Source organism: Poecilia formosa, unplaced genomic scaffold (genome assembly GCF_000485575.1).
Source record: "Poecilia formosa unplaced genomic scaffold, Poecilia_formosa-5.1.2 Scaffold444, whole genome shotgun sequence".
Taxonomy (NCBI): Eukaryota; Metazoa; Chordata; class Actinopteri; order Cyprinodontiformes; family Poeciliidae; genus Poecilia; species Poecilia formosa.
The window spans coordinates 63,677-85,608 of record NW_006800383.1 but is presented as its reverse complement, the minus strand read 5'-3'; the positions used below and the strand labels follow the sequence as shown (position 1 = coordinate 85,608).

Below are 21,932 nucleotides of genomic sequence, written 5' to 3'. Positions count from 1 at the left end.
ATTTTTTTATTGAAACATCATAGATTAATTTCTCACCAAGTGATGTTTCTAAGCCTTTATTTTTGATAATGTTCAGCTTGTAGCTAATAAAACCATGGCATTTAACTATACATTATATTGAAAAGGTTTTAATGAATGCAAAATGTGGGCAGAATGAAATATGTTTAATACAGATTATTTACAGATTATTTTCAAAAAGTACTTTTAATTTGAGAAATTAACCTTATTGAAACTAATACTTTAATCTATTAAATTTGACTTAAGAGGAGCAGTAATTGCAGATGAACTGAATACAAATGCACACCATACTTTTCAGATTTTTATTTATCGAAATATTTCGATAAATAGTATCAATTACTTCTGATTCATGTTGGTGTATCACATAAAATCACACTATGCATAAAAAGATTGTGGGTGTAGCAGGGGAAAAAAATTGGAAAAGTTCACAGGATAAAAATACTTTTGCAGAACATAAGTTTTCCTGAATCAACACTTACGGTGGTGATTTTAAACCTGCAAAAACTAAGAATGGAAACATAACACTTGCATTATGTAGGGTTTACATTTTACAATAAAATTAAGTTTACTTTATTGTAATAAGCAGCATAATGGCCTGTTAAAAGAATGCTTTATCTTAAACCAATGTGAAATCAGCATAACAACATAAACATAATAATAGCATCTAAGTGATGCTGAGAATACCTTCATATTATTTTAAACACATATTTTGGTTTCATTCTGAATGCAAATTTGTAGAAAACAGAATATTTTGTTGATTTTTTTTTCACTATATTGCAGTGCATCATTGTAATCGTCTTGTCCTGAGCTGCAGAACATGCGATAAACTCCCCTTGCTTTTCACTGTGAATCAAAAGAGTGAGAGGCTTCACCGACTCTTTTGCACAAAACCTGAACACCAGAAGAAAACAGAGATGCATTTAAAGCAGGACCAACATAGATCACATAGATCATCCTCAAAGAAACAACTGAGTTTTGCTCACCTGTTTCATTTCCATGGTCACAGCTAATGAGCAAAGACAATTTCCAGTTACATGATACATGACACACACACGAGGTAAATAATTTCTTTGTTGTTGATTGTAACACACACCTGCCCAGGTGGAATATGGGAGCTGTAAAGGTCCGTCAACAGACACACCATATAAAAACTCAGCAAGCCAGGCCACTTCTGCTGGGTCATCGACAAAAGCCTCTTCAGATTCAACCTCTGCCATGAGGGTTAAAACAAAACTAACTTTATTTTAAGACAAAAAAATTGCAAAAACTAAAGAACAGATGAATGGTTTCAGTAAGCAACTTTAAAAACAAGAATTTTGTTCAAATCCATTGTGGATTTCCTTTAACGTTGACCGATTATGCCTCTTGAACAGGTTAGGATATGAGCTATATTTAAAGAAAAAAAACATGTTCATTACTTTTTTTCAGACAAAATCATTTTTAGATTGGACATTTTAGGCTACTCAGTTCTGCCTATTGGCCCTTTGCAACTACGTCACTTAATCATTCCAGGCGCCATGACGGAGGTCGGAAGTAGAGGATGGGAGTATTGAACAGAGCAACTGAAAATGTTTTCCAAAGTTGTTTTTGCCAGTTTATTCTTGTTCGAGTCGAGCTCTGAATGTAGCACACATGGTTGGAGGTCGTACTGTTTACAGCGGTATTTACTAAGGTTTGAAATAGCTAGCTTAGAAACCGACCCATACCTGCGCCCTCCTGATGTGTTGATCAAATTACCGAGTTTGATTGAATTCACAGCACTTAATTTACATCAGTATGTCGTAAAAAACATGTCCCCTTACACCTGAGCAGCATTAAAAACATACAAAAGACAAGATGCTAACCGTTTTTTCCATACATACTAGGCTTCATGACTGTCTCCATGGTTACCAATGGTTAGACGCGTACCTTCTCCATGATAAAATGTTTGATATCTTTCTAATCATACTTACATATAAAATATATGAACGTTAATCTTCTTGTCTTGTAAAAGGTGTTCGCAGAAAATCCGCGGTTACACTGAGAGTTGTCAGTCTCATTATGATTGGCGGATTTTATCCATCGCCGCCCTAACTTTCCTCATTAAAAAGTTAGAAAATAGCTGACAAGTTTGGTTTGTATCCTTGTCTGTTAATGGAGCCGACCGCGCAGCACCCTGTGACCATTTTTAAAGTGAAATCAACTAAATAGAAGCGATATTAGCTTATAAAAAACAGACATTTATAAGCTCATTGGTTGTTTTGAAGTGATCTGGTGGAGTTCTGAAGAGCGTGACGTTACGTGCAACGGCTCGATATTTCATTCTGTATTCTTGGGTTGCTAGGTAACTGGCTGAGCTTGGCTGGGGTTGCTAGGTGAGGGGCCTGCTGATTTGTGACGTTACATCCTGGAGCTTTTTGAAACCGCTCATCAAAAGACATTAACTTACTGACAAAAAAAACAAACAAAAAAAACAAAACAGCCGGGTGTTTGTTTTTAAGCGCTTGGGCTGATTTTAGAAGCAGTAGAAACTCAAATGTAAGTATCTAGAAATGGGCAAAACGTGAATTTTACAAAATAGGTCCCTTCCTTTAAGTGAAAAGTATTCACACAAGCTTAAATATATACATACGTCCTACTTCTCCACCTCCAAAAAGTGGATTATATATATTTGAGCACATCAATAACTTTGATCATGTTTTAAATTCAAGAAAAACTATGTTAAATTAAAACTTGAGAAAACCTTGAAATGAATAAATTCACAAATTCATGTTAGCAATGACAAAAGAAAGCCCAGATAACGATCAGTTCTGAATTGTATGACCTGATAGAGGGCTTTGCTCCTCCTCCGCTCCGCCTTTGGTCCAGGTTGTGTCCGTCTCCATGTTGCTGAAATCTGACACTGATGCAGTGAGGTTGTAACACTGGAGTCTCTGTCTTAAATGCGTCATGTCACAGATATAAGCCTCTCTGTGGAGCTGAAGGGCTGAGACACAGAGAGCCAAACGCAGAAAATCAGGACATTTAAACCGATCTAAATGCACAATTTGGGAGAAAGTTTGAACTGAAAGTAAATCTGCTGACCTTGCATGTCTTCCAGCTGCTGGATGTAGCTAGCTGCATCCTTGCTGTTCATGTAGAAGCGATGGCTGTCGCTCAGGTGTTTCAAAATGTGCTTTGAGTGGAAAGCTGAGTGGGTGTAATATACCAGCTTTGAGTCGACTGCAGCTATTTCAAACCTGCTGCCCTGCAGAGGAAAGATGAAGAGCGAGTAAAGAGGAAGAGCTTCAGTTGTGTGAAATTATGTCTGAAATCTGTAAGTGGAGGGATAAAAAACAACCTGGAAAGTAAACCGGACGATCTCTGACCAGGTAAAAGCAGACAGTGCATGCTTCTTCCCTTCCACCTCCTTAAAAAAAAAAAAGAAAGTAATAAAGACGACAGAGAGTGCAGAAGGGAAACACTGACGCTCATCTAAATCATTTATTTGTATGCCATATTTGTTATTGCTTTTTTATTGTGGGAGTAATCACGCATCACACTGTTTTATTGAATTTAAAACGAGACGTACAGGGTTAAATAAATGCATGTGTCCTCATTAATGTTTCACTGAATTTGTTAATATGACCTTCATGCTCATAATAAATGTATGTAAACTTAATAGACGACCCACCTGGTAGATGTAGACTCCATCCAGTGCCACGCCGAGAAGGATCGAACTTCTCAGCTCCTTTTTCCCCTGCAGTTTGAAGAAGTTCAAATAACACAAATGGGTTCAGGTAACCAGTTCATGGCCTGCATGTTCTAATAAACGATAGAAGAATGACAAAGACAGACGAAACAAACAACGCAGCTTGTGAAAGGAAAACCAAAAGCTCGGCTCAGAAGGCGACCGCTTGCATATGAAGTTTTTAATGGTTGCAAACCTTCTGTGATTTCCTGTTAAAGTCTGACCTGCTTCATCCTGTAGAAAGTCAGAGCTGCATCCTGCAGGCTGCTGGCCTCCTTTATGAACTGCAGGATGGCCCAGCTGCGTGGCGTCCCTCTCAGCTCTCCGTGCAACACTGGACTGTGTTGGAGAAGGAAGTTTCTCCCTCTGTGATTTATTAGCTGAAACACAAATAACATCAGTGAAAAATCAAAATGTATGTGTGCAGTCTACTTGGAGTCACTATTTACAAGTCTGTGCTAATTGATTACATTTTGTTCTGCTCTCATTTATAGGTTATTTGTTTATATCTAGCCATTTTGAACTTATCACTCTTGGTATATATATATATATATATTTTACAAACTTTGTATTTATTACCTAAGATGGAGTAGCTTTCAACAAATAAGCAATTTCCCCTTGGGGATCATTAAAGTCTATTCTATTCTATTCTATTCTATTCTATTCTATTCTATTCTATTCTATTCTATTCTATTCTATTCTATTCTATTCTATTAAGCTAAAAAAGGTAAAGATATGGCCTAGGAATAAGTTCTCTGATTTTTTAAATCCAAAATTTGATTTTTTTTTCCCCCCTGTTTTTTCTTTAAAAAAGTGACAGAAGATGTCATTAAAAACTGTTTTTTATTTCAATCATTCCTTCTATGATTAAAAAAAAAGATGGTAATTCTTTGGAAACCAAATGAGTGCATTGGTGAAAAAAATCCAGATGTTTTCCAAAAATGAAATCTTGCAAAACAGAAAATCCGATTAATTGATAAAAATCAATTTATTGCCTATCCTTACCTAAAAATTACATCTTTAGAGATGGTTAAAAAGCAGAATAAACATGAAATAACATGTAAACTTTGTGGTGGTCAACCAGTTTTTCCCTTTTTTAAACTCTGGAGTTATTTATTTTTTTGTTACCCAAGGTGGAAAGTAATCTTCTGGCAGAAAGTATTGCATTCTCTCTTTTTTCTCATCTCCGCCCTCGTCTTCAGCTCCTTCTCGACGTTCCAGATCTCCGACTTCAGCCTGAAGCGCTGAAGCTGCCAGCTGGAAGAGCAGAGCTTCCTGCTGGTGGCTCTGGGATTGCAGCACTTTCTGCCTCAGCTCCCAGTAGTAAAGTTGCTGCACCTTGCTGCTCCTGGAAAGGGATGAGAGAGAAAACGTTCTGCCTCCTTGACGAGAGCATCAAATGAAACAAACGTGAGCAGGAGGGGGGGATCCAGACTTACAGTATCAGGAGTCCGTTTTCCAAATAAAACTTCACTCTGAGAAATACGATGAATGGAACCTGGAAGTGCAGGATGAATAATTCAGCTTCCTCATTTAAGATGTCAGGAGAAATATTCCATGAATTATGCAGAGAGAAACTAACCTTTAGGGAGTTCCTGCTCCATGTTTTACCAAAATATTTCCTCAGCTTTTGTTCCAAATCCAGGAAAAGATATTCGTTATCTTGGGTTATAAGTCAGAAGAGGAGAAACAGTGGGAGTTCATGCATAACCTCCTTGGCGTTCCAGAGTGAATGAAGTGAAAACACTGCTTCCTGAAACTCCCACACTTACCTCTGAGAAGAGCCAGAGCAAACACTTGGAGGTCGCCGACACCGAGGGAACGCAGCACCGTTTTCATCACTTCCTGGCCTCTGGCTCGCATCTGGAAGTCAAGAAAAGCTCAATTAAAACACTTATACAATGGGTTTTTATTAAATATTAACCGTAGATATGAGTGGCTAATATGTTGCTGCATTTGCAACCAAATGTAAAACTGTGTGCAACATGAAAAGTAAATGTTTAAAATCATTTTTATGTGATGTAAATGGTGTAAGAAGAGCCGTCTTACCCTGACAGAGAAATCCAGATGCTGTTTGTTGGGCAGAAGAACGCAGACCTGTCTCGTTTGTTTTGTCCTCATCGTCACAAAAACCTCAGCGGGTCGCAGTCCGCCTTAAATCCTCCTCTTCTCTCCCCACTGAATCTGGTCCGGCCTCCTCGGACTTTATTACAAAATGACAGTGGCACCAGAAGACTGCAGACCTCGCTGAAAAAACATGAAATCCTCCCAAGTAGTTTTGGTCTAGTTTCTAGAGCAAATATCTTAGTACACTTGAAATAAGACAAAACTAGCTTACAAGTAACTTTTCAAAGAGATAAGAGAGCTTGTTCAAAGTTAATAATTCCTTAATATTGATTAAAAAAAAACAACGAAAAAAACTGATTATCTCACTTATAGCAAGGGAGAAATGTCTTCTATCTGCTAGTAGAACCAGTTCTTTTATATCAATATTAGGGAATTATTGATAAAAGATCAATATCCTCTTAAGGATATTAATAAATCCTTCCAGAGGTCATCAAAGGTCAACCAGACCATCTGTCCCTATCACACACATATTTACAAAATAAAACAAATGTGGTGTTTAGAAAAATGCTTACTACACAAAACATTTAATTTATATTACTTTTGTTTGATTTTGTTAATATGGTGGGAATCTCTGGTGAAGCTTTTCTTTTTTTTATCTTAAAAAATTACGATGGAACAAACTAGGGATGCACAATATCAGATTTTTGATCGATAATCGATATGCCGATATACTAAAACTCATTTCGTCGATAACCGATAACAATACTGGTATTTTCCCCCTACACCTACTTACTGAAACTTCAGGGCTTTCTCTACTGTGGAGTTAAAATACTGCATTATCTTTGTCCATTTGTCCTGCTACCAAATGCTAAAGATGAGGCTAAAAAAGATGCAACACTTTCAGCTTGGATTATGTTTTAATGTTAAATGAATTCATGACAGTGAAAACACTCAAACTGTGCACATTTGACTTTGTGCTGCAGTCGTCTTCGTCAGTCATATAAAAACAACTTTTATATCGATGAGTTACTTTGATGGAACGGCCGATATTAAATTTTACAGCTAATATTGGCCAATACCGATACGTCCCTATAATATAACAAAAAATTCAGCAGCACAAATGTAGCATTGACCGACATATTTCATCTGATTTTGTAAATGTAGGGGATGGGGTTCAGTTGACCTTTAATGACCCTTGGAAACATTTATCAATATCATTAAAATGAAAGCAGCACAAGCTAACTTTTAAAAAAATGTTTGACTTTAATTTTGTTTTTAAATTGAAGAAAGCGCGGGAGCCAAATTCACTCAGTTCTTTGTGCTGGTCTATTGCAGAAAATAAAACATGTTCTGGAAGAACTAAAGGATGTGAAAATGTTTCCAAGACACTAAATAATTCAAATTTTATTTGATAAATAATGTTTAAATCAAAGGTTAACTTTTCCAAAATCTTCCACTGGGTGTGCTGCAACCGCAATGAAAGCCGAATTTAATTTTAAGTATTTTCTTATCCATTCTTCCCAGGATGGATAAAACATGTAGACAAAAGAAAACACACCTTTATTGTTATTCTATTGTTAATTTATTTAAAAACATCATCTAATAATGCCGTTTGTGCTTTGCTTCAGTAAAGCAACATCAAATAAAAACAGTTGGTAGCTGGTGATCCTCACACAGAAACCTCAGATTTTCTCCCGTTAAGGTTACAATCTACAGCTTCGTTTCAGATTCCTACATGAAAAATGTTCACATGCAACAAAATCAGAAAAAAACAAAACCAAAGTAAACTACAGAGAGTTAGAAAAAGGCAACTGCTCCCCATAAACAGGCATGTTTAACATTGAAGAATTATTACCGTGAGATGTTGGTAATGCAGTTTCAGCAGCATCAACTCCCACAAGCAAACACAAAAACCCAAACCGAGCTTTTCACCTTTTCTGACGCGGATTCACACATTCACATCAACTCTTAGTCTAATAAATAAGTTGTTCGTTCAGATTGCTCTTTCCAAGGTAAGATATCGTTTTCAGGTGGAGTTCGGTTCAATCCGAAGGCGCAGCGTGTGCGGTGGTTTGATCTCTGCAGGCTCAGAAACGCCGACAAGGAGTTTTTAAACATTTAAACACATTCACCAGTTTGCACCACATTCCCACCGACGTCACATACTGGTCTGTCCTTCAGCACGCTGCAGGATTCCTGTAAGAAGTCTACAGGTACAATTCATTTGCACGTACAACAGAGCTGACTTTAACGTAACCAAAAAAAAAAAAAAAAAAAAGCAAACACACACAGAAGAAACATTTAAACAAACAGTAACCAGCAAAGATGAAGCCTCTTTTCACAAATATTCAGTCGTTATAAACTCTAAACCAAGAACCACAACAATGATTTAAACTTCCTTTGACCCTGTAATAATAAAAAAAAACTAACTTTTTCCACTTTCAGCCTGCGAACATGCAAACACGCAGGCAACATGGAGGATATTTTACACAGCTGTTCAAATTCAAATTCAAAAACTAGTTAATTTCTGAGTTAGTAAGGGAAAACAAATATATTCACATTTTCATCTCACAATGAACAGAAAAACGGATTGTTTTGCACTTACATGCAGCGATATAATACAGTGTAGCTTTAAGCTGAATTGTTTGTCTCTTTTTTTTCTTTCTTACTCTCTAATTTGAGCGAAATGTAGAAATGCTCTGGATTTAACTGGGCAGCTGAACGTGTGTTTGTGGCAATGATTTCATCTAACAACCTAAAACATTAACATGACCTTTTTATTTCTCGCCATCCCTCTTCCACAGACCGGTTCATGATTTCTCCATGTGACATTTTCCACAAACTGAGTAGCTCCTTCAGTAACGCGTCGTTGGAAGAATCTGCTGCGTTGGATTAAATATTCATGCTTTAGGGAGTTTCAGAGGTGGCTGCGTTTAAATGATGTGATGGCTGGTGCTGCGTGATGTAACATTCATTGAACAGTTGCTGCAGAAGGATTATTACTGATTAAAAGTCTAGATAAAAGTGTAACCGAATGCACTTAAGAGAACAGTGGATTAAATGCACTTAGCTGCTGATTGCATCCGATCAGTTCATACAGGTGCATCTCAGTAAATGAGAAAATCATCGAAAAGTCAGATTATTTCAGTAACTCGATTAAAAAGTGAAACTAAATGGTGTTAATTTTGAAGATCTTGGCTTATAGCAAAACATTGCTGTGTGGAATTAATTTATATTTCACTTTCTGGGCTAAATTACTGAAAGAAACGGACTTCACAAAGACACTGACTTATTGAGAGGCACTTTCTGTATTTCTGTACATCTGAACGATTTTGCAGCTGAATGCTTCAATAACTGAAACCAGAAACTGTACAGAACTGCTGACCTCAGCGGTACCGAGAGATTTAAACACGTTTTTCTCAAGAAATATCAGAATATTTACACGTTGCGACTGGAAAACATTAATCGACTCCCCAGATTGTGCGCATTTTTTACACTACAACCGAGACTTATGTACAGGAATTAGCTTTTGAAGACAAACTACATTTTTATTTTCCTTATAGTCGATACTATAGTGCACTAAAGACATTTTAGCAGCTTTTACATACAAGCAGAAAGAATCAACATAAAATTCTCCTGTTTGTCATTTCCTATGCAAAGGTAGCTTTCTTCTTTTCAGATTGATGTTATCGTTTTCTTCTTATATACACACAATTCAAATCTTTGACCAGGTCAAAACATTTAAACTACGTTGGCAAAGTTACCAAAAAAAACGCGGGGATTCCTGGAGGTACCTCTTCCCGCTGGAAAGAAAAGGAGGAAGACTGGCTTCAGGTCTCTTCCAGCTGACAGCGGAGAGTTAGCGGCCGACGCGTGAAGGCACTTCCCGGTAAAGCTTTCCGCAGACTAGCACCTGGGATTGTTTCAAAGTAACCAGTAGAAGCCCTTTGTAAAGGTGAGGGGTCTTAAAGGTTCCCCAGTCACAGAAGCGTGAAGCTTAAGATGTATTGGAGGAGTTTATTCCGGTTGGCCTGAGGTTGAAAGGTGCTGCTGAGCTCCAGAACTGACACTCGGTTTTCTCGCCTTTCCTTCAGGACCTAAAGAGTCGTCCAAACAGAGGAGATAAAAGTTAAAGCTTCACTCTGAGCCTCTGAAGTCTGCAGAATAAGCATTAAACATGCGCACCCCGAGCTCTTTGAATGTCTTCACCGTGTTCTTAACCAGATAGTGAGTTGCACTTTCACCTGAAAAAGAAAATAAGACATAAAGTTAATCAAGCAAACAAGAAAGAACTTGATTTAATAAATAACACTTTATGCCTGTAACTGTTAAGGATACAAAGTCTATTTTTTGACAACAAAGCTTGACAAATATTCACTTTTCATTCTTCAATAAATGCATTCTTTCACACTAGATCAACTTAGCGTGCAAAGAGACAGAGCAACATCATAATAACTGAGGAAAAACCTATAAAAGTATCTAGAAATGGAAACCTGCTGTCACTCAATGAGTTTCTAAAACCCAGAACTCTGTAAAGGTTTTGTTTTTCAGATTTCTGCTTTACAAAGTAAAGTCACTTTTTAATCCCTAATGACTTCAAATTACATGATAAACAGAAAAATAACAACTCACGATTAATTTAATGTTTTTGTAATACTCAAAGTTATCTTGAAGTAGCATTATAATACATCGGCTTCACAAATTCTTCACTAACATGGTGATGATCTTTGATGAAGGAGGAGAAACTGCAGCAACGCTAGCTTATCCCACTGTTTGTTGACATGCACTGGTTGATGATTCATAAAATGCTCTTTGTGGGTCTGAATATTTGCTTGATAAACAAAACTTATAGAAAGTTTATAAATTCAGCACTTTGATCCACAAAATGATGCAGATGAAATGTTTTGTTAACAGATGAAGAGAGAATGCATCGCTCGCTCGCTCATTCAATGCTGCTAGCATTTAACACTTGGCAACAACTCACAGGCTGCGCAACACAAATAATCACCCGGTGCCTTAATTAATTAAACATAATGTAATGAAGATAAATTATGTTTATTAAATTTTCCTGGAGGAACTTTAATAATTGAGGTACTGGAATAATTCAGGGAGTCGTTGCAGCCCTAATGCACTGAACAATAAGTAAGTACGACCAATAACGCAGTGAGCATTTCCCTGGACAGACAGCAGAGTATGTGTGCAGTCCTACCATAAGCAGCCACGCCTCTCTCTGTCCGTGTCAGCAGGTATTTGAAGAGCCTCAGGGTGAAGTCGGACTCAGGCATCGGCTGACTCAAGCCGTGAACAAACACGGCGGCGCCGCTGTAGGCCTCCAGTACTGGACTGAGCAGGCGCTGCAGGAAGATGAAGAACTCCTGGTGCTCTGCTGCCAGGCTCACCTGGTTCAGGAAAACGATAATCACCTACACGGCTCTTGGAAGTGACTTCACAAGTTGAAACATTTTGAGCGGCTGCGTGAGAGCAGACCTTCACGTAGCGATCTCGCTGCTCCTCCCCAAAGTCGCTGTCTTCGTCCTCTTCGTCGCTTCTCCAGGAGAGCGGCTCGGAGAACTTCTTAGGCCAGGGTTCCTCGGTTGGGCTGGAGTTCATTTCCTCCTGGTCCTCCTGAAGCACAAAAACAAAACGAGAAGAACTGGGAAAAACGCTTCAATGCACCACAAATCTGGAACAAACCTCCAGAAAACTGCAAAGACGCTGAAACACTGAATCCCACCTGCTTAAATCTGCCTTTGATTCATAATAACTGGAACATATTTGATAAAAATAATCTAGTATTTACTGATTGTTGGTAACTGTATTACGTTTTTTATGGTGTAAAGTGATTGTTGTATTGCTATTTTTGTCCAACAGAAGTAAAGTTAGATCTATAAACTTACTTCAGCCACATAGAGGACCCCACACTGGATGAGTCGGGTCACTGCATCGTTCAAAACCTGGTAAATAGTCTGGCAGGGCTGCAGGATGGAGAAGAGAGTTGTTGTAAAAAACAATAAAAATAGTAAGACAAATCCCCAGTAGCAGGACTCTCACACTTTTCCCACAGTAATTCAAGAACTTAGTCAAACTTTTCCAACAGAAATGAGATGAAAACAAAACAAAAAATAAACTAAATTCATTATAATTATATAATTATAAGACTGGCAGCCCGCCAGGCTTATAATACACTGAGGGAAACCCTGAGCAATCATATTTTTTCTTAAATTGCAAAGTGCAAAATTTCCAATAATGCGATCCGTGTGCTGGACTTACTGGTGCCACCGCCACCTCGTTGGTCAGGAAGTGGGAGAGACCTGCCGCCTTGTGGATGAGACGCTCCTGACTGAGCAGGAGGCTGCTGCAGTCCCTCGGTTGGTGAGGAGACTCTGTGATGAGATCTCGCTGCAGTGACAGGATGCTGCAGGCTGGAAACAAAGCGAGCATTTAGAAATCCTCTAAACACGTCAAAGCTGCAGCCGAGCGACGCAAGCAGAAACGGCTGTGTCGTCGTACCGATGATGGCGTCCGGAATGTAGACGTGGAAAAGGCCGTTGCTGTAGAAGTTGAGCTCGAAGAGCGCGGGTACGGTCTGACAGGCTGCGATGGTGAACTCTCCGTTGCGGTTGGCGCTGCCGGTCACGTTGATGCATTTTTCCAGGAGGTGCAGCGCACGCATGACCACATCCTCGGAGTCGCCTGAAAAACCCAGGTCAAAGTCCCGGGACAGGATCTCCTCCTTCATGTTGAAGAAGTCCTCCACCAGCTTGGTCAAAACAACCCCCTGAAAAAGATGAATACAGCATTTTAAAAGACCTTTCTGTGATCAGTTGCTTTTAGATGTTATGCAGTTACACCAGAGAAGCTGCAGAGGGCGGGCATGAGCCACAAATGTGCAAAAAAAGTGAAGGGAGAAGACTTTGAGGAAAACTAGAGTTAAAGTGCTCAGCTAAAGTTTTCACACCCCTGAAACTTTGTAACATTTTTTCATAATGCAACCATAAACCTAAATGTATTTTATTGGCTTATTATGTAATAGTCGAACGCTTTGGGATGATTAATGGAGCTGCAAAAGGGGTTAAGGTGCACCACTTTATCAACCAGCTGATTTATTTGTGCAGATTTCCTTAGTTTTGAGAGATCAGTGATCGGCTTATACTTGATTGTAAAGCCAATTTTATCTTCCTCTGCCAACCGCTGTTCTCTCCTGCTCTGCCTTTAGAGAGGTTTGACTGACAGACCATCCCATCAGGTCATGTCTGCAAATAGCAACATTCACTCCATTGCTGTCAAATCAGCGACTTTCTTGCTATGTTTAGCAACATTTCAGACAAAAAACAATTGGCATTGGCCAAAATCGGAATGGGTAAATCATGTTTATATTTTAAAGATCGGTGATCAACAATCGACAGCAAAACTGCAATCGGTGCAGCCTTAATTGGAATGGCTCAGTCAAAGTCCGGATCTACTCTTGTGTAAACTTGACAAAGCCTTAGCTGCTTTGCAAAGAAGAATACGATAAATTTCACTCTGTCTAAATCAGGTAGAGATGGATGTGCAGCAAAGTCAGAGCTCTAAGATTCTTAACAAAAACAAATTTAAGATTCTCTTTCCATTTTATCTACGGATTTTCCAGAAAAATTAAACTCAATAAAGTACATTTTAAAAAATTAAGAGATGAAAAGTTTTGCTGGACAGTAGCTGATCCCAGTAATTATTGAGTAGCATAATAATGCAAGTTTGCTCTCTCAAAGACTTCACACTGAAACTGGAAGATATTTTAAATATCCGAAATAAAACACAACCAAAAAAATTAAATAAAATAAAAAGGAGACAAAAACCACACACAATCAAAACCATAAGTAAAATGGATTATGAAATATCTGTAAGCAAAATATTCATCATCAGAAAGGAAAAAATCAAACTCATTTTAATATTTAATCAATTGATTATTGCAACAGGGTTATGGATACTTTTGAAAAGCACACTACAGGATGTGATGCTTTCCAGGAAAAAGGAAGAAATGATAAACACACAGAGATAAGAGACTCACCTGTCTGTGTCGGTACAGAAGCAGACAGGCCACAATGTGAGTTGACATAATGGCTGATGATTTATTAGCAGCTGTAAGAGGAAAAAATGCGGTTATGAGCAACAAACATAAGGAAACATAACATTGTTTAATTTAATTATCAAAAAGTCTTCATGCAGTGCAAAAACCTAAAATCTTGCCAAGTATTTTAGTCCAGTTTCTAGTGCAAATATCTTAGTAAACTTTAATCAAGACAAAACTAATTTAAAAGTAACTTATCAGCAGGATATAGAAGCTTGTTTTAAGTAAATAATTCCTTAATATTTGTGAAAAATTGCTTGTTCCATTGGCAGATTATTTCACTTATGGTGAAATTGTCTTGTTTTAAGTAAATTTACCACCACCAATATCAAGGAATTATTTACTTAAAACAAGCTTCTACATTATAAGTTAGTTTTGACTTATTGCAAGTGTAATAAGATATTTTCACTAGAAACTAAAAGTACTTGGTAAGATTTTATGTTTTTGCAATGCGAGCAAAAACAAATGGGAAGACATCAAGAAAAAGCCATTTTATTCCTATTTAATTAACTTGTCCTCATCAATTATTCAGAATACTTCTCAGTGTGGGGAAACCCTGCAGAGGCAGTTTCTGAAGGAAGCACCCCACTGAGAAATGAAAAAACCTCAGGCAGAAGCAGATAACCTGCCTCAACTGGTTCAGAGAGGACAAGGAAAAACAACCTGGCAGGTTAAATATTTACTTCAAATATCCAGAATGTTAAGATCATCCAAGAGTTTGTGTTCCCCTGAAAACACATTAGAACGATAAAACATTATGTGCACTACGAAAGCGCAGGTTACTAGAGTTCATCTGGACACAAAAACTGGCACTGCATTTTTCCAGCTTCTCTCCTCCCTCTCTCCCTATTGGCTAGAAACAACATGCCATCCAGCTGACTGCTCTGCAATTGGCTGAACAATAAATTACAAAAAAAAAAAAAAAAAAAAAGGAGTGTTAGTGTGCATCTGAATGAGAAGAGGAGAGCCGGTCTCTGCAGTGTTACCCCAGGGCAAAGCGCCCTGAGTGATGTGATCCCGATGGGCTGATGCTGCGCCACACAGTGCCGGATTTCAATTAGGATGAAAGATCGTGTTTCATTGGTGGACAGGTGGATGAAAATGAGACCTGTGCACTCTGAACTAAACTGAATAAAATAGGAACAAACTGTGCTCCGATGGTATAAGTGGCTATGCTAAAGGCTGCAGCAGATTAACTGGAGTTTGTGAATTTCTTACTGAAGAGGACGTGCTTGGCCAGGCTGTTGATGACGTGTCGTCTAAAGAGTTCGTCTGGGACTTCTCTGTCCATCGCTTCCTCTTCCTGCTCATCAAACTGACCATCAGCCCTGGAACAGCAACAAACAGTCCAAGACATCAGGATATCGCTGCAGAAACGCAAAATCTTACAAAGTATTTCAGGTCCAGTTTCTAGTGCAAATATCTTAATACAGTTGGAATAAGACAAAACTAGCTTACAGGTAACTTTGTAGCAAGATATAGAGAGTTGTTTTAAGTAAATAACTTGTTCCACTGGCAGATTATTTAACTTATAACAAGACATTTTTCTCATGCTAAAAGAAAACTTTTAAAAAAAAAATATTAAGGAATTATTTACTTAAAACAAGCCTCTATATCTTGCTACAAAGTTGCTTTTAAGATATTTGCACTAAAAACTAAACTAAAATTACTTAGCAAGATTTTGTGTTTTTGCTGTGTAATTCTATTCAAACATATTCCAGCAGGGTTTCCCTCAGTGTATTATAAGCCTGGCGGGCCACCAGGCTTTATTTGTGCCCCCACCAGGCTTAGCGTTGCTTATTTAGTGAAGTATTTTTAAAATGTTTGTATTTTTAAGGCTTTATATTTAGTGTTCAGGTATTAATCAATAATCCTGATCAGAGTTTATGTCTTAAATTGAACTTTACATTTAATTCAACTCCATAAAAGGTGACAGACTACGCTCTTTGTTTGTTTAAGCTGCAATCTATCCTAGAAAATACATTTCAGATCTGAAGTTGACGCCTTACAAACGTTTTTTTTTACCACAACATTCCAACGCCAAACCTGTATTTCACATTTCTTTGCTTCCTTTATATCCAAGCTCTTTGTCTGTCTCAACATGTCCCAACAAGCCTCGCTCCTCGGTGAATAAAAAACCTTTTGGTATGCGACTGCTAACTTGTATTCATTCCACTTTTTTAAAAGTGATATAAACTCTGAGGAAACAAACTGAGCTGGAGGTTTTGGACATGCAGCTGTCATAAAGAACATTCTGTACGGCCGTCTCTGTTTTACTAAGATGAACTGGAGCAACCTCTCCCAGTGGAAAGTCGAGGGCTCAGATCTCGGATGTCGGGTGACAGACGCCGCTGTGAAGCAGCAGGAGGGAGAAATTAGCTCTGGACATAAAGGCTGTCACATCTAAGGCGAAGGGACATCTGGTTTCTGTGTTAACGACGGACAGATAAAAACACTGGATGAGGAAAAGTGCATTACTGTGCAGAGATGATGTATGGCATCAAGGCGTTTTCCAGGGACACTGGAGGGGGAACATGACGGCTCCTCTGGGTGTCCAGGTACTCCTAAATATAACAACAGGGACACAAAAGGCTTTAGGACTTTTAATTAATGACTGACGCACTGAATCAAGATCTTAAAATACTTCATTAAAATGCTTTACAGTAAACATCGTTTATTTCAAGTGTCAGGAGTTTCTGCTTTGCCTAATGAGACTGACGCGGCTTTAGAGAAACACAGTTCCAGTTAAAGTTTCTGCAGAGTTTTGGAAAACTCGACCTTTATATTTGTGATTATAGGACAGATTTTCTTTTTTTCCTAGCATGAATCCCAACCTACTGATCAACGCGAAAATAAAACGTGGGTCCTCATCCAGGCTTTTTTAAAGTTTTTTATTTTTACCATTTTCGAGCTGTTGATCTGACTGAAAATACTGGGAAATTAAATAAGCAGCTATTTTTTTTTAAAAGGAATGTGTACTTGTCTTTCCCTTTTTGAAGACAGGTTGTGTTTCACATCATATCTATGCTCCAGAAAAACTCACATACAGTTAAAAAAATCCTTTTATTTTTTTATCATTTTCTTAAAAAATAGTGAATTATAAAAAAAATGCTTCAAGGTCATTTATTTTATGTGAAATATTATAACTTACTAACAAGTAATAACACCAGAATAAAGTCATAATATTAGGATAATGAGGTAATAGTTTTATGAGAAATAAAAGGAGGAAAGTTGAGCATCTTTAAAGTTTTAAGGTATCAGTTTTACAAATAAGGAAATTGTTATCAGTAGCAGAACTGTGAAACAACTGTCTATTAAAAGAAGCTTTGTTCTTTAAAACAAATATTATTTATCATGTTGATGTGACTTTCTCCTGGCAATATTGTGTCCTTATTCTGCTAATATTTTGACTTTATTCTCATAATATTATGACCATGTTCTGGTACCCAGTAACATTACGAGGAACTTCTTTCACCACCGAGCAAAAGTGCTTAAAATAAAAGTAGGATTTTTCCTGACTCTTTCAGTGTGACAACATGTTGCTGCACTAAAATACATAATTTCAAGTATTTTGGACACATTTTCAATAACAGTAGTGGCTCCATCGGTAAAAGGCCGGTGCAGATTTACCTTTAGGGAGAAGGGCTGGTTGAAATCAACTCGAACACAACCGTAGTTTTTCCTTAGCATCCGAAACACTCCACACGCTATTCCCCACCAACTCTCATTCTGCTTAGGTTTACCCTGAGGAGCACAAAAAACAAACAAAAAAAAATAACTAAATAAAATGTGGATTGGGTAATCATAGATCAGAAATAAAAAAAAAACAGACAACAATCGAAAACATGGGTTAAGAAATACATTTAGCAAGAAAACATATTTTTCTCTTTAAAAATATATAGATATGTATTGGTTCTGTAAAAATATTAATTAATTGATAATCCAAAAATCAACTGATTAACTCTACATTGTATTGCTGCTAAGTCAAGCAGAAAGGAGTGAGAGTGTTTATTTTTTCTGCAGATGAATCCTTTGCTACAAATGATCAGATGTACGGTAAGGTAAATTTATGTTTTTGCATTTTGGGCAATAAAACCTCTCATTTCCTTTTTAAGAAGCAATTTAAATATTTGCATCTTTTAATGCATTTCTAATATTGTATAAAAATTAAGTGATTAAATGTAAAAATTGCAAAATGTGCTGATCTTATTATCCAAGTAAATAATCATACATATACATAAATTTACAGTTCTGGAAAAAGATAATAGGCCACTTAAAATGACCAGTTGATTTTACTCTTTATAGATACACATTTGAGTAAAATGAACATTGTTCTTTTATTCTATGAACTGCTGACAACATGTCTCTGAAATTCCAAGCAAAGATTTAGTATTTATTTGCAGAAAATAACCCAAAAAAAATGTAGCGCTTTCAAAGACCTCAAATACTAATGTTTTAACTCAAGAAGAGTTCTGAAACCAATATTTGGTGGGATAACCATCAGGTTTTCAATGGGGTTCAGTGGAGTGGGCTCTTATTTTTTTCCAGAGCTAAATAAACGTTTGTCGTCAAAGCAAGGAACACAGGCATCGTCCAAGAGCTTACCAGCTGCTCGCTGTTATAGTTGCCTTCAATAATGCGGTCATACGAGATGCCAACTGGTACGACCAGCACGTCTCCGATTGCCCCTGTGAGCAGCGTGTCGACCACGATGGACAGCATGCCTGCGCGGGGTGGAAACGGCTTCCCGCTGCGGGACCGCGTACCCTCCAGGAAGACCTCCAAAAACTGCTGCTGCCTCAATAACTCCTCTGTGTACTGCAGGGGGATTGAAACAAAGGGTGCGTATGTGAGAGGAGTGGGCCAAAGGTCGATGACAAAAAGCAGCGCCCACCATTAAATACTTGAGGTGAAAATGTTTGCCTTTGAATAACAGAAATTAATCCAGGGATAACGAGGATGTGAGTAAAGCGGATGTAGGCTACGTTCGCACTGCAGCCAGATTTCCCCCCCCTTTAATGCGACCTGTAGCTGATCTTTTCATGACAGTCTGAACAACAAAGGTCAGATTCTGTTTTGAATGCGACCCAGGCCACTTGGATATCCGATACTTATGCGATTCAAATGTGACCTGAATCTGAACGGCCAGGTCGCACTCCTCCCACCGGAACGTTATTTATACGCGACAAACGTCACTATTCTGCGTCCTCAGACGCTTAAGCGGGAAGAAAAATAACAAATATGGCGGACTACGATAAGGATTAAGTTGTTAATGTGCTGGCTCCAGTTGGACAACTTCAAAATTGTAAGCTATGCTACACCGTTAGCATCCACGTTTATTTCTGCAAACACTGAGCACTACTACTTCTTCTTCTTTACTGAGCACGCTCTCTATGTGTGACGTTATTGCGCCCTCTACTGCGCATGCTGGACACTTTCAGGACGTTTGCAGTTCACACTGAAGATCACTTAAAAGTCGCTTATATTATTTGGAAGTGTGAACGATCACAGCAAAAAAATAAATAAATAAATAAAAAAACAATTTGACAAAAATTGGATTTGGGTCACTTCGGGCTGCAGTGAGAATGCAGCCTTAGTTCATAAGAAAAATAATCCCTGAATGCAACCTTTTGACTCGGGCATGTTCAGGTCACAGCTACGCAGCGTAACCATATCCCTCTGGATTTAGCATACTCACAGCTGTCTCTTAAGAAGAGAATTTGTTTCCTGAAATATAACATAGATAAGGTCACCGAGTTCAAACTGCAAAGAGAAAGAACATCCAGGCTGTAAGGGAGCCATTTTGGTCTTCACTGCTTCTGCATTTCTCCCTGTGGAATCTGATCTTCTGCTTGACAACATTTCAAATGTTGTAGCAAACTTGGATAATATTGTCAGTTCAACGAAAAAACCCCCCCCAAAAAAAACAAACTGGTGCTCGTCATTTTGAGTGGCTGCTTATGCGTCTTGCAGATAACCGTTATCTGACAGAGGGCGTGTAAAGTCAGCTCGACTGCACTCTTCAGACTTTTCAGTTTTAAAGCTTTATCAGCTACATATCAGCATTTAAACAGAAACATCAACATAATTTACAGTGTAGCATCCAGACTCGTTGAACTTAATCACATTTTGTTACGTTACTAATTTCTGTTTCTATTGCAATTTACAGTGAGAACAATACAAAGTAGCACATAGCTACAAAGCTGAAGTTGATTTTAAAGGCTTTTACTTTGTAAAATTGCTCAGACTGAGTCAGGTTGGATAGAAAGCACCAGATCTCAAGTGGATTTGAGTTTGGACTTTGACTAGACATCTCTACTACAGTATATGAATATGGTTTTATGTAAATCACTCCAACGTAGCAAGTCTTCCCATTGCAAAAAAACCCCCCCAAAAAAAACAAACAAAACTGCTTTCTACTTGAAATGAAAGGCAGCTACTTGCTGGATTTCATTTTAGGGTGTCAGATTAGGGTTGTAACGATTCCTTGAATGATTCAAGTACCTAAATTATTAAAGATCCTTGAAGAAAATGTATCTGCCTCGTAGCTTTGTTAAATTATGTTTTATTATTCAGAGCACCGTGTTGCAGTTGGGTGACTGATTATGTAGCGTAACGCTCTCCCTATGAGTTATTGACAAAAGCTACGTGTTAGCAGTAAAACGCTCAGTTTTCAAGTTTTGCTTGAAAACTTGAAAATCAGTTAATGACTCATCAATGTTATTAATTGATGATAATGTCTTTTTTTTATCATTTTTGGGGGCCCAATAAACATCCTTAAAGTGACTGGCGTGATGCCTGGAGTATGGCAGCCTTTCTCCTCCGAGAGCTGCTGCCTAGTGGTGGTGAAGAGCGCGGCGGGTGCATTTATACAGGTGAGCGGATAGACTGAACACAACGGGCAGCTGGGCTTTAGATAATAAAGCGTAGCTTTATGGACGAACTGGAAAATTAACCTCATATCATCCCGGTCTCACAAATGGGTGGCAGAGCGCATCGTGGCGGTAGCTTCGTTTCTGTGACGAATGTAGGTGTCAAATCCCATCGCTAACATAAACACAAAAGCTATAAATGGCTGGGCAAAGTGAGAATTCATCGATTAAATTAACTGAATATGAATACATAAACTAAAACTTAAAGTAGACTTTTTTTTTTTAAATAAGAGTGAACTTGCCTCTTTCTTATTAAACTGAATATAATTTCAGATTTTTATATAACTTTTCTTCAGGTTAACTTAGAAAGTGAGCTAATATAGTTACAGGTTAATTTTCTAAGCTACAGAAAAGTTATTCTTAGTGATGCTCAAATATGAAAAATTGGACTGATGTTGATATCCATTAGTAACACTGCTGGTATGTTAGCTTTACCAATATTTTATTTTATCAAATTTTTTTATTCGATTACTCGATTAAAGAACAACCTATCAATTTTCTCTTACGGTTACTAATATTACTAAAATATTAGTTTACAGCAGCTCTATGTCAGATTACAGAGGCCTAATACAGGTACACACCACTACATATTTTTACATTTTATTTTATACTTCTTTGACATTTGAAGTGTTTAGCTGCAATGTAACAAAATGCAAAAAAGCTAACTTTACTTTTGAAAGCTCCTGTCATTTAAAGCTTCTTAAAGTGTTTAGAAAGTAGTTATTTACGGTTTTTCTCCTTCACTGTGGAACTGAACAGGTTTTCTGAGTAGAAACCTGCAAAGCTCTATTATCTGGCTGAACAAAAACAGGTTCTCATTCGGGTTCTGGGTTAGATACTCTCTTATTTCCTACAAAGCTTTTCATCCACACACAGAAACCCAAAACCTTCCACCTGTTTGAAAGGTGCTGAACCATAAAAGCTTTGAAACTTGCATTATGTGACGGTTTACAGGTAAAACATGGAGGCCGTTTTAACCACCTGAGCTAACTTGGACGTGTGCGGTCACAGAAGTTCGTAAACCGATCAGGAGATCTGAAAACGAATCCTTAAATTAAAAAGTCAGAAGATGCATAACTCGACCCAGGAGGTTTCACAT

General features: G+C 37.9%; 2 protein-coding genes across 2 annotated transcripts in view; both read right to left on the bottom strand.

The window, feature by feature from the left end:
• Positions 1–79: 79 nt before the first annotated feature.
• Positions 80–5,904, bottom strand: LOC103155727 (FERM domain-containing protein 6). The gene is made up of 13 exons (XM_016663774.1): positions 5,777–5,904; positions 5,500–5,590; positions 5,310–5,389; positions 5,167–5,225; positions 4,856–5,075; positions 3,952–4,107; positions 3,671–3,736; positions 3,338–3,406; positions 3,082–3,244; positions 2,822–2,983; positions 1,112–1,228; positions 1,002–1,024; positions 80–909 (listed from the first exon to the last, which is right to left on the bottom strand). The coding sequence occupies exons 1-13, from the start codon at positions 5,846–5,848 to the stop codon at positions 859–861; spliced, it is 1,329 nt and encodes a 442-aa protein (XP_016519260.1). The 5' UTR covers positions 5,849–5,904; the 3' UTR covers positions 80–858.
• A 1,453-nt stretch (positions 5,905–7,357) lies between these two features.
• Positions 7,358–21,932, bottom strand: part of gpam (glycerol-3-phosphate acyltransferase, mitochondrial) — a 36,477-nt gene continuing 21,902 nt past the window's right edge. The window contains exons 14-21 of the mRNA XM_007577490.2: positions 13,842–13,912; positions 12,305–12,572; positions 12,065–12,216; positions 11,692–11,769; positions 11,282–11,419; positions 11,004–11,193; positions 9,980–10,038; positions 7,358–9,891 (exon numbers count right to left, since the gene is read on the bottom strand). Coding sequence (XP_007577552.1) covers positions 9,775–9,891; positions 9,980–10,038; positions 11,004–11,193; positions 11,282–11,419; positions 11,692–11,769; positions 12,065–12,216; positions 12,305–12,572; positions 13,842–13,912 — 1,073 coding nt within the window. The 3' untranslated portion in view covers positions 7,358–9,774. The remainder of the gene's footprint in view (positions 9,892–9,979; positions 10,039–11,003; positions 11,194–11,281; positions 11,420–11,691; positions 11,770–12,064; positions 12,217–12,304; positions 12,573–13,841; positions 13,913–21,932) is intronic.